At 51.2% G+C, this 12,663-nt stretch overlaps 1 protein-coding gene across 1 annotated transcript in view; it reads right to left on the reverse strand.

The window, feature by feature from the left end:
* Positions 1–288: 288 nt before the first annotated feature.
* The window catches only part of RRM1 (ribonucleotide reductase M1), a 34,751-nt gene continuing 22,376 nt past the window's right edge, over positions 289–12,663 (reverse strand). Inside the window, exons 14-19 of the mRNA XM_014954030.1 lie at positions 9,879–10,100; positions 8,239–8,315; positions 7,175–7,310; positions 5,486–5,581; positions 2,974–3,162; positions 289–1,619 (exon numbers count right to left, since the gene is read on the reverse strand). Of these exons, the coding sequence (XP_014809516.1) occupies positions 1,431–1,619; positions 2,974–3,162; positions 5,486–5,581; positions 7,175–7,310; positions 8,239–8,315; positions 9,879–10,100 (909 nt within the window). The 3' untranslated portion in view covers positions 289–1,430. The remainder of the gene's footprint in view (positions 1,620–2,973; positions 3,163–5,485; positions 5,582–7,174; positions 7,311–8,238; positions 8,316–9,878; positions 10,101–12,663) is intronic.

Genomic DNA, 12,663 nt, shown 5'->3' on the forward strand with positions numbered 1-12,663 from the left:
AGCATCTGGCCCCATCCAACAGGTCCACGTCTCTCCTGTGCTGAGGCCCCAGAGCTGGAGGCAGGACTCAAAGAGGGGTAAATCAGCCCCTTCCTCTTATTTACCTTAAGCCCAAATCTTCAAAACAACACAGAGAAATGGGCACCCAACCAAATTTCATCCCAAATGCACCAGCAAACACAGGGTTCTGCTTCCCTGCCTCATCTCACACAAGAGCCTTCAGCCCCTTCTCAGGAGGAACCGTGCGCAGGAGGCACAAGATTCACAAATGAGGTCTCAGCCCCCAGCTGCCACAATTCACTTTTTAATCAAAAAAAAGCCTTCCCGAGCTACCGCTTGCTCATTCTTTTGACATTCCACATTTTATTGAGTCCGGCTGGATGAAAGGGTTAGTTGTATGGTACATGAATTCAATAAATATTTAAGAACTGGATGATGAAGCCCCATCGCGTTCGAGCAGGGAGTTAAGCACATGGATAAGTAAAAATGTACGTTTTTTTTAAAGATGACATTAACTAGCTGGGGTGGATAAATGCAACTCGAAAAAAAAAAAAAATAGAGATGGTGTGTGCACTTCAGAGGGCTTTCTGGCCAAGGACAGCTCGGAAGCCCATGGCCAGCAAACTGACTGATAAATTAGAGTGGGTTTTTAATAGAGAAAAAAAAATGCACCGCAGCAGTTCTGCCATTTCCTGGTCAGAACCAGAAAGGGAACATTTTCCAAGTGCAGTGTTTGCCCTGTGAGGCTGGGAGGAGATGAACTCTTCAGGTAGCAACACACCTACCACCAGCCTGCACCTTCCAAAAGCTTTTTAGACAGGGAAGAGGGACCAAGGAGAGGAAGCAACAGTGGGAGAAGGTCTCACCACCAGATGTGCACACTCCAGCTTTTTAAGTTTAACAGAAATTATTCCTTTGCCCTGAGAGACAGCACAGCAAGAGCAGAGCACACCCAGCCTGGGGATGTTTCCCTGCTGTCTCATCACAGCAAAGGAGAAGGTATCAGTCAGATTTGCCTTTTTCTCTGAAGACACAAGTAACAGTCTTTAGCAAATGAAAAGAACTGCCTGAAATCTCCCCTGGCCAGATGTTTAAGGTAAGTGGTGTTAGCACTTTCCCTGTCTGTTCAGGAGAAGTCCTGCCCGTGGGGTTCAATCTAAGACCATGCAAGAGCACTTGAGTTTTGGGGAAGCCCAGCTACTAAAGCAATATACAACCCTCTCCTGCACCCTAACTCATACCTGTGCACCAACCCCCAGCCGGGTGGGGAAGCTACAACACACTACTGTCATCACCCCCCCTGCCCCAGCCCCAGCAAAGCCTCTGCATCCTGAAGTTACACCAGTTATAACTTTATATAAGGGTTATACTCGTTATAGCAGGACTCCAGCAGGGTGGAAGGGCTTTGCTGGCACCGCAGAGCAGGTCCGTTAGGAGCCGCACATCAGACACTCATCTCGGTTCTCCAGGGAGCACACCATGGCTGCTTTGTTCCTCTCCTTCTCTTCCTCTTCTTTGGAGGCCTTCTCCCGCTCCCGGAGCTTCTCCTTGTTGAGGGTGAACTGGATGGGGTTGGCCGCTGGTTTTGTCCGTAGATAATACATCCCGGTCTTCAGGCCCTGAGGAGAGAAAGGAGGAGTTGAAGAGCTGGAATCAGCTGGAGATGGGGCAAGAAATAGAGCTGGACTCTGAACTGCTGTGGCCAACCTCTCCTATCACCACACCAGCCTCACTGCCATGGCTGGTAATCCTCAGCTGGTGTCACATTCGCTGGTGACACAAAGCTGGGAGGAGCAGGTGACCCACCAGGAGGCTGGGCCACCATCCAGCAAGACCTGGGCAGGCTGGGGAGTTCAGGTTCAAGGCCAGGCTGGATGGGGCCTTGAGCAACCTGCTCTAGTGGGAGGTGTCCCTGCCCATGGCAGTGGGGTTGGAACTCGATGATCTTTGAGGTCCCTTCCAACCCAAACCATTCTATGATTCTATGAACCTCATGATGTTCAACAAGGGCAAGTGCAAGGTCCTACACCTGGGGAGGAATAACCTCATGGACCAGGAGAAGTTGGGGGGTGACCTGCTGCAGAGCAGCTCTGTAGAGAGGGTCCTGGGAGTCCTGGTGGACAACAAGTTGCCCATGAGCCACCAACGTGCCCTTGGGGCCAAGGTGGCCAATGGTCTCCTGGGGGTCATCAAGAGCGTGGCCAGCAGGTGGAAGGAGGTCATCCTCCTCCTCTGCTCTGCCCTGCCCTGGGGAGGCCACAGCTGGAGCACTGGGACCAGTTCTGGGCTCCCCAGTTCCAGAAGGACAGGGAACTGCTGGAGAGAGTCCAGCAGAGGCTGCGAGGATGGTGAGGGACTGGAGCATCTCTCTGCTGAGGAAAGGCTCAGGGACCTGGGGCTGTTCAGCTGGAGAAGAGCAGACTGAGAGGGGACCTCATCAATGCTGAGCAAGAGCTAAAGTGCAGAGGATAAGAGGATGGGGCCAGACTCTTCTCAGTGGTGCTCAGGGACAAGACAAGAGGAAATGGGCACAAAGTGATAGTCCAGATTAACAGGAGCTACACTGTGAGCAGCTTTATGGCTCGTGAGAGATATTCCACCTCTAACACCAGATTCTTGGAAGGAATTTCACTGAATTTCACTGAATTTTAGAGTTGGAAGGGACCATAGAGATCATCTAGTCCAACTCCCCTGCTGAAGCAGGATTGCCCAGAGCTTGTCAGAGCATGTTACTCAGGAGCATCCAGGCGGGTCTTGAAAATCTCCAAGGAAGGGGACTCCACACCCTCCCTGGGCAGCCTGTCCCAGGGCTCTGTCACCCTCACCGTGAAGAAGTTTCTCCTCATATTTGAGTGGAACCTCTTCTGGTCCAACTAAAAGAGCCGTTTGAGCTTCTAAGAACCAACGAGACCAACTTTTCGTTAAAGAACTTCTCAGCCCCCATCTGCTGCCTGTTCCAGACCCCCCCAGTACCTGCTTCCAGCCGTAGAAGTGCATGCTGGTGAGTTTGCCGTAGTTGGGCTCCGCGATGTGGATGTTGAGAGACTGGCTCTGGTCGATGAAAGCGCCTCTGTCCGCTGCCATCTTGAGGACAGTCTTCTGGGAGATCTCCCACACCGTCTTGTAGAGCTGCTTCAAGTCATCGGGGATCTCAGGTATGTTCTAAGAGGAACAGGAAGAGTTGGCCGATGAGTTGTAACCGGTGACCGCCCCAAATGTTTGTATTTATAAATGTTCATATCTATAAAATCAAATTCTTCACCAGTTGCTGAGACCTCAGCAATCCTGACTGGAATGAAGGCTTTTTGCAGCTGAACTCTATCACTGATATCACAAAGATTCAGTAAATGGAAGCATCCATAGAATCATAGAGTTGCCCAGGCCGGAAGGGACCTCCAAAGGTCATCTAGTCCCACCCCCCCGCAGTCAGCAGGGACACCCGGAATGAAGGCTTTTTGCAGCTGAACTCCATCACTGATATCACAAAGATTCGGTAAATGGAAGCATCCATAGAATCATAGAATTGCCCACGCCAGAAGGGACCTCCAAAGGCCATCTAGTCCCACCCCCCCGCAGTCAGCAGGGACACCCCCAACTAGACCAGGTTGCCCAGGGCCTCGTCGAGCCTCTCCTTGAATATCTCCAGGGAAGGGGCCTCAACCACCTCCCTGGGCAACCTGTTCCAGTGCTCCACCACCCTCACAGTGAAGAACCCTCTCCTCATCTCCAGTCTAAATCTGTTCCCCTCCAGCTTGAAGCCATTGCCCCTCGTCCTGTCACTGCAGGCCTTTCTAAACAGGCTCTCCCCAGCCTTCCTGTAAGCCCCCTTCAGGTACTGGAAGGCTGCTATTAGGTCTCCCCGGAGCCTCCTCTTCTCCAGGCTGAACAACCCCAGCTCCCTCAGCCTGTCCTCGGAGCAGAGGTGCTCCATCCCCCTGATCATCCTCGTGGCCCTCCTCTGGACCCTCTCCATCAGGTCCATGTCCTTCTTCTATTGAGGGCTCCAGACCTGCACACAACACTCCAGGTGAGGTCTCACCAGAGCAGAGGAAAGTGGCAGAATCCCCTCTCTGGACCTGCTGGCAACGCAGCTTTTGATGCAGCCCAGGATGGGATTGACCTTCTGGGCTGCAAGTTCTCACTGCCTGCTCATGTCCAGCTTCTCCTCCACCAGCACCCCCAAGTCCCTTTCCTCAGGGCTGCTTTCCAATCCCTCACCCCCCAGTTTGTATTGGTGGCGAGGATTGTTCTGGCCCAGGTGCAGAACCTTGTATTTGCTCTTGTTGAACCTCATGAGGTTCACCTGGGCCCACCTCTCCAGCCTGTCCAGGTCCTTTTGGATGACATCCCGTCCCTCTGGTGAGTTATCCAAGCATAAAGAAAGCTCAGTTACTGAAACAGAACAGCTGCTTCTGGGGAATTTGAGAGGAAAAGCTCTCTCCTAAATTTTTTGGTTTTGTCTTCAATAGCTGGGAGGCCTTTCAAAAAAGCCACCCAGAGGATAGTGCCTCTTCACATACCATGACAAGTGGGATGCCCTTTGTCAGCGTGTGTGACCCCAAGCACAACACTCCCAGCAGCATTTCAAACTCCACAGCGTAAATGATTCATCCCACACAGACTCCTCTCCGTGTATCTCCTGGATCCGGGTGTCATCTACTCAGTTCCCATCATCAAATCTACTCCCCGCTAGGAAATTACCCCTTTACAATAAAAGGGGAATCCAAACATTTGCAGAATCTGCATAAAGCAGCACGGCCTGGGATTTGTTCTGGCAATAATGACGTGCAGTGTGACAATGTACGTTTCCTTTGGGCTTCTCTGTGCCACGGGCAGGTTCCAGCAGGAAAAAAATCACCCCTGAGATCAGCTGCATAAAGCAGCACGGCCTGGGATTTGTTCTGGCAATAATGACGTGCAGTGTGACAATGTACGTTTCCTTTGGGCTTCTCTGTGCCACGGGCAGGTTCCAGCAGGAAAAAAATCACCCCTGAGATCAGATATTTCCCCTTATTTCTAACTGAAACTGCCTGGCACAGCTCCTCTCCTCCCCAGGGCTGGCTGAGTCACACACACAGGGGTGTATCTCCTGGATCCGGGTGTCATACACTCAGTTCCCATCTCAAATCTACTCCCTGCCAGCAAATTACCCCTTTACAATAAAAGGGGAATCCAAACATTTGCAGAATCTGCATAAAGCAGCACGGCCTGGGATTTGTTCTGGCAATAATGACGTGCAGTGTGACAATGTACGTTTCCTTTGGGCTTCTCTGTGCCACGGGCAGGTTCCAGCAGGAAAAAAATCACCCCTGAGATCAGCTATGTCCCCTCATTTCGAACTGAAACACGGCCTGTCACAGCTCCTCTCCTCCCCAGGGCTGGCTGAGTCACACACACAGGGGACCTCAGAAGAACGTCCCCCAGGCAGCGCTTCCCAGACGAGCAGGAACCCCCCGTGATGTTCTCCCTGGTTCCTCACACGTACCTGGATGGAGCCGTTGTGGGCGATGATTTGGTTTTTCATCTCCTCGTTCCACAGGCCCCTCTCTGTCAGATCTTTCAGCAAGTGTGGATTCACAACCTGGGAGGAGCAAAGGCCAGAGAATCACCCAACTGTCGAGGTTGGGAGGGACCTTTCAGATCATGGAGTCCAACCATCAACCCAACACTGACAAACCCACCACTGACCCATGTCCCTCAACACCTCTCTGTGCAGACACACGACGTCCTGCACGTCACCATGGAAATGGAGCCCTGAACACCGTCTGTCAGGCAGGAGGAGAGAGTTTGACACCAGGTGACAGGAGTTAATCACGGGCAAGCCGAAGGAACAGGAAAGCATTAAGAGGCTATTTGTGCCCAAAGCAGCAATTTCCAGCTTCTCTGGACCAGCCAGGTGCTGTCAAGCCTCAGAATCTCCCTTCCACACCCAAACCACCTCCAACGAGCAGCCAAGAGTCATCACTACCTGTGATGCAGACCACTACCTCTGAAGCAGACCAGCTTCAGATGCTGGATTTAAGGCTGGGAAACCAGTGGTCTCCTTCCCAGACCATGGGGAGAAGAGGACATGGTCCGGAATAAACTCCCTGAAATGAGCCTGACGGACGTGACAGCCCTGGGGAACCACCAGCTTCAGATCACAGAATCACAGAATCTTCTAGGTTGGAAGGGACCTTAAAGATCATCTTGTCCAACCGTCAACCTAACTGACAAAAATAGACACCCACACAACAAACAAGGAGCATCATCACTAAACCAGACCTCCCAGCACTACATCAACCCGGCTTTTGAACACCTCCAGGAATGGGGCCTCCACCACCTCCCTGGGCAGCCCATTCCAATGGCTGAGAACCCTTTCAGTGAAAAAATTTTTCCTAATATCCAGCCTGAACCTCCCCTGGGGCAACTTGAGGCCATTTCCTCTTGTCCTGTCACCTGCGACTTGAGAAAAGAGACCGACCCCCACCTCTCTACACCCTCCTTTCAGGGAGTTGTCAAACCCTTCCCCCTCCTCCTAGGGCTCCCCTCCCTCATCAAGAGTCCCTCCCCAGCTTTCCTGGAGCACCCCCTTTTAGGCTCTGGAAGGGGCTTGAAGTTCTCCCCGGAGCCTTCTCTTCTCCAGGCTGAACCCCCCCCAGAACCCCAGACCTCCCTAACAATTAGATACTCCCCTTGTCCCACACAGAGATCTTTGCTCACTCCAGCCTCCAGAACTCAAATTGTTTTATAATCCTAAATGCCCCATTGCCTGACAGATCCCTCTGCATCTGTAAAGCTTTTACATGACCCTTCAGATCTGCTCTGTGCTTTACACACAGCTCTTTCCTCAGGCCTGTGCAAAGCAACATGCACGCCCCATCAATAATTTCACTAATCATCACTCATTTAGCAAGTGTTCCTGCAGGCCATCTTGAGGCCTCATTGAGGTTTTTTCCAGGAAAAAGCAGCACTTCTTTACAATTTTGCCTATTTCACGATGACAGCTGTGGAATATACAAATCTGTACTCCAGCAAATAGTACAAGCTAAACCTTCCCCTTGGCACTTCTGGCCTTCGACATAAACGTCAACCAAACTGAGTCACCCAGTGTGTGGCCTCCAAATTGTCTGCCTTAGCAGTGGAAATCATCAAAGAGATGGAAAAAAGCTCTTTGCCCTGGTGCTTTGCTTGCCTGGAACTCTCCTGAGAGGACCCTGCGGGTGTAGATGTTACTGGTGTAGGGCTCGATGGATTCGTTGTTGCCCAAGATCTGGGCGGTAGAAGCTGTTGGCATGGGAGAGAGGAGCAGGCTGTTTCTGACACCGTACCTAGGAACGAGAGTCAAGAGTTGGAAAGCTTCAACTGAGGGAGACAAGGGAGAGAAAACCCAAAATAAGAACAAGAGTCAAGAGTTGGAAAGCTTCAACTGAAGGAGACAAGGGAGAGAAAACCCAAAATAAGAACAGGAGTCAAGAGTTGGAAAGCTTCAACTGAAGGAGACAAGGGAGAGAAAACCCAAAATAACACAATTTACAGGTGTGTAAGAGGGCCAGTGAATCAGCTCATGCTCAGAAATGCCTCCTCAGGGCAACCTGCAAACCCTGCAGAAAAAGGGAAGCTCCAAAAAACTTGTAACGTGGGTAAACGTGGAAGCGTAACTAAAGTCTTTGCTATTTTCACCTTTAATAAGGGAGTTTCCCAAATTATTTAGTCATGAGAAAGGGTATATATAAAAAAAAAATGTCAGGGGCTCCACAGCGCTCAGGGAAAACCAGAACAAGCAGCCCATGAAGAGCCTGAAACTTCTCCACACACGAGACAGCAGAAAGATTGACTGTATTTAAATATTGCAGAAATTCATTACAGGCACTTCACGCTTTAACGATTCCCGTCTTCAGGGTGTTCAAGGCTCAGCTGCTGTTCCCTGTCCCTGGGGAAGGAGTTCCTGAGCCTGGCTGACTCCATCTCACTCATCACTACATTTATTTAACTGGAACAGCCCTTTCTGCTGATGCATCCCAGGTGAAATAAGAGCTCGGCTAAATCCGAGTCACAGGGATGGGCTCCCTCTGGCTTGTTAAGAGCAAAAATGACAGAAAACCATCCACAAACCAGTTCTGAAGAAAGATCTACCGGGGCAGGAGGGGGAAAACACACGGGACCATTTTTACACTTGTGTCTTACCCTTTGGTTTTAGTCAGTTGGAAGAAATTAAACATATTTTATACCTGATACAAGCTGTGCAGGACCACTCACCTCGCAATCTTCTCCTTTAAAGCCTTCCAGTCCCAGAGGTCAGAGGGGGTGACATTCCACATGTCGTACTGAAGAATCTGAAGGACAGGAGGGTGCAGCCCAAATTAGGCAGGGTGCTCTCTGCTCCAGCTTTTACAAACCACATGGTAAATTGAGCTGTTGTTCCTATTAACTGTTCTCTGCAATTCAGCCTCAGCAAAGCTCTTCTTACAAACACTCCATCTTTTAACTGCGCTAACGGAGTCGGCCAGCACAGGTTGAGTCTTGCTTTTTCTTTTATTGCTCTGCACCTAAGTTTAACTTCTGCATTTCCTACTGCACTTACGAAGCCAAATTGATGGAGAAAAACTCAAGCAGCACTCGTACTGCTGCTATATTATCAGCCTAAGGTGTTTCAGTCATAAATCTTCTGTATCAAAGACCAGGCAGGGTCACGTGATCTGTTTTTCACAGCTTTAGCCCCAAAACAGGCCAGTTACAGAATCACAGAATCTTAGTGGTTGGAAGGGACCTCCGAGATCATCAAGTCCAACCCCCCCCCCAAAAAAAAAAACAAAACCAAAAAAACCAAACAAACAAAAACAAAAAAACCACCACACCACACCAATCGCCCACCAAAAACACCGCACCCACCAACTAAACCCCACACTCAACACCTCACCATAAACCAATAACCTTGGGCACTAGAGCAGGCCCTGAAGAGCCATGTCTACACGTTTCTTAAATCCCTCCAGGGATGGTGACTCCACCACCTCCCTGGGCAGGCTGTTCCAGTGCCTGACCACCCTCTCAGTAAAGTAATTCTTCCTAATATCTAATCTAAACCTCCCCTGCCCCAACTTCAGACCATTTCCTCTGCTCCTGGCATTATTCCCTTGGGAGAAGAGGCCAACCCCCACCTCTCTACACCCTCCTTTCAGGTAGTTGTAGAGGGCAATGAGGTCTCCCCTCAGCCTCCTCTTCTCCAAACTAAACATGCCCAGTTCCCTCAGCCTCTCCTCATAGGACTTGTTCTCCAGACCCCTCACCAGCTTGGTGGCTCTCCTCTGGACACGCTCCAGCACTTCAATGTCTTTCCTGTAGTGAGGGGCCCAAAACTGAACACAGCCCTCAAGGTGAGGCCTCACCAGTGCCCAGTACAGGGGCACGATGACTTCCCTACTCCTGCTGGCCACACTATTCCTGATACAAGCCAGGATGCCATTGGCCCTCTTGGCCACCTGGGCACACTGCTGGCTCATGTTCAGCCTGCTGTCCACCAACACCCCCAGGTCCTTTTCTGCTGGGCAGCTCCAGCCACTCTGCCCCCAGTCTGTAGCGTTGCCTGGGGTTGTTGTGACCCAAATGCAGGACCCAGCACTTGGCCTTATGAAACCTCATCCCGTTGTCCTTGGCCCATTGATCCAGTCTGTCCAGATCCCTCTGTAGAGCCTTCCTACCCTCAGGCAGATCAACACTCCCACGTAGTTTGGTGTCATCTGCAAACTTACTGAGGGTGCATTCGATCCCCTTGTCCAGATCATCAATAAAGATATTGAACAAGACTGGCCCCAGAACTGAGCCCTGAGGGACACCACTGGTGACCAGCCACCAACCAGATCTAGCTCCATTAATCACAAATCACACTTCCTGGTACTTACTCCTTTGCTCACAGGGGAACCCTCGTAGGTTTCGTACGGCCCCTGCTCTTTGGCAAGTTCACAGCTGGCTTCCAGAGCCCCGTAATAAATGGTCTCGAAAATCTGCTGGTTCAAGCGCTGGGCCTCGGGGCTCTCGAAGGGGTAACGCATCAGGATGAAGGCATCTGCCAGGCCCTGCACCCCGATGCCGATGGGACGGTGGCGTCTGTTGGAGCGCTCAGCCTGGGGGCGTCGAAACACAGAGAATAACTGCTTTTAGCAGAACTATGGAGAATCATAGAATCATAGAGTTGTCCAGGCCGGAAGGGACCTCCAAAGGCCATCTAGTCCCACCCCCCCGCAGTCAGCAGGGACACCCCCAACTAGACCAGGTTGCCCAGGGCCTCATCGAGCCTCTCCTTGAATATCTCCAGGGATGGGGCCTCAACCACCTCCCTGGGCAACCTGTTCCAGTGCTCCACCACCCTCACAGTGAAGAACCCTCTCCTCATCTCCAGTCTAAAGCTGTTCCCCTCCAGCTTGAAGCCATTGCCCCTCGTCCTGTCACTGCAGGCCTTTCTAAACAGGCTCTCCCCAGCCTTCCTGTGGCTCCCTTCAGGTACTGGAAGGCTGCTATTAGGTCTCCCTGGAGCCTCCTCTTCTCCAGGCTGAACAACCCCAGCTCCCTCAGCCTGTCCTCGGAGCAGAGGTGCTCCATCCCCCTCATCATCCTCGTGGCCCTCCTCTGGGCCCTCTCCATCAGGTCCATGTCCTTCTTCTATTGAGGGCTCCAGACCTGCACACAACACTCCAGGTGAGGTCTCACCAGAGCAGAGTAAAGTGGCAGAATCCCCTCTCTGGACCTGCTGGCAACGCAGCTTTTGATGCAGCCCAGGATGGGATTGGCCTTCTGGGCTGCAGCTGCCCACTGCCATGCTCCAGAGAACTGTCTGGAATTTCCACCCTTACCCAGGCCTTGGCTTTTATGGGCCATCCATTCTGCTGCCACAACCCACCTCCCGATTCTGCCCAGTTCTCCACTCTTTAGTCTTTGGTGGGGGAGGAATTTGAGGACTCACGTGAAGTTTGTTAGAAGCCATCACTGATTTTAATTGCTCCAACTGACACACAGAGGGAGCCATGGTTCATAAGTTAACACTAAGCACTTTCTGAAAAAAAAAAACCCCAAACAGGCCCATGAAGACATTTAAAATGCATTTAAATCGGACCTGCCAGAAAAATCTGACCCTCAGCAGGTTTGGCTTCACCCTCTGGGTATTTGCTTATTTCCTTCTCCAAAGGCCAGCTCTGCTCCTCACCTTTCTGTGTTCTTGCAACCAACAAATGCTGCTCCCATTTCTCTTCAACAATTACCAACCCCATCCCCACTTCCCTTCCAGAAAGTGTCCGTGCACCCTCCCAAAAGAACATAAAACCAACAGCTCAAGACTGAGTTAAACCTTCTCAGGATCTTTCCAGGATCCTTCTCTCTGTTCCACCCTCACAGAATCACAGAATGATCTGGGGTTGGCAGGGACCTCTGGAGATCCCCCAGTCCAACCCCCTGCCAGAGCAGGGCCACCCAGAGCAGGTCCCACAGGAACGTGTCCAGGTGGGGTTTGAATGTCTCCAGAGAAGGAGACTCCACCACCTCCCTGGGCAGCCTCTGCCAGGGCTCTGCCACCCTCACAGCAAAGAAGTTCCTCCTCATGTTGAGAAGGAACTTCTATGTTCCAGTTTGTGCCCATTTCCTCTTGTCCTGTCCCTGGGCACCACTGAAAAAAGACCATCCCTGTCCTGACACTCACCCTTGAAGTATTTATAGGTGTTGATCAGATTCCCCCTCAGCCTTCTCTTTTCCAGACTAAACAGCCCAAAGTCCCTCACCCTCTCCTCATGAGAGAGATGCTCCAGTCCCTCACCATCTTTGTAGCCCTTTGCTGTCCCCTCTCCAGCAGTTCCCTGTCCTTCTGGAACTGGGGGGCCCAGAACTGGTCCCAGTGCTCCAGCTGGGGCCTCCCCAGGGCAGAGCTCTCCACCTGCTGGTCACACTCTTCCTGATGCCCCCCAGGAGACCATTGGCCTCCTTGGCCACCAGGGCACATTGATGGCTCATGGTCATCCTGTTGCCCACCAGGACTCCCAGGTCTTTCTCCTCAGAGCTGCTCTCCAACAGGTCCCCCCCAACCTGTCCTGGTCCATGGGGTTATTCCCCCCCAGGTGCATGACCCTGCACTTGCCCTTGTTGAATTTCATCAAGTTCCTCTGCCCAACACTCTGCTCCTAGGGCTGTTCTGTGCTTTATGGAAATCCACACATGCGAAAAAATTCCAACTGCAGAATCATCTCACAGGGAGGCTTTTTCCACAACTGCTTCACTAAGAAACTGTTCTGGGTTGGAGTTTAAGAAGCCACTAAGAAGGGGTCACATCTGCAAACAGGTAGTTAATCACAGAATCACAGAATCTTCTAGGTTGGAAGGGACCTTAAAGATCATCTTGTCCAACCGTCAACCCAACTGACAAAAATAGACACCCACACAACAAACAAGAAGCATAAAAAACCACTATTTCAGTCCCAGAGCATGATCCCTGCCCAAACTACATGGACACAAAGAAGCAAACAGCATACAAGGCTGGAAAAACACACTCCTCATTTCTCTGCTTTCTTGAGTTGCAAAAACGGTAACAATAATTCAAAATCTTTAGCAGATATCAGTATCTATATATTAATTCAATTCTCTGGCCTGGTCAACCCTGTTGCCCATAAGCCATCCTTCCAGAAACTAAACCCAACCTTTTCCTGT

Source organism: Calidris pugnax, unplaced genomic scaffold (genome assembly GCF_001431845.1).
Source record: "Calidris pugnax isolate Ruff unplaced genomic scaffold, ASM143184v1 scaffold234, whole genome shotgun sequence".
Lineage (NCBI taxonomy): Eukaryota > Metazoa > Chordata > Aves > Charadriiformes > Scolopacidae > Calidris > Calidris pugnax.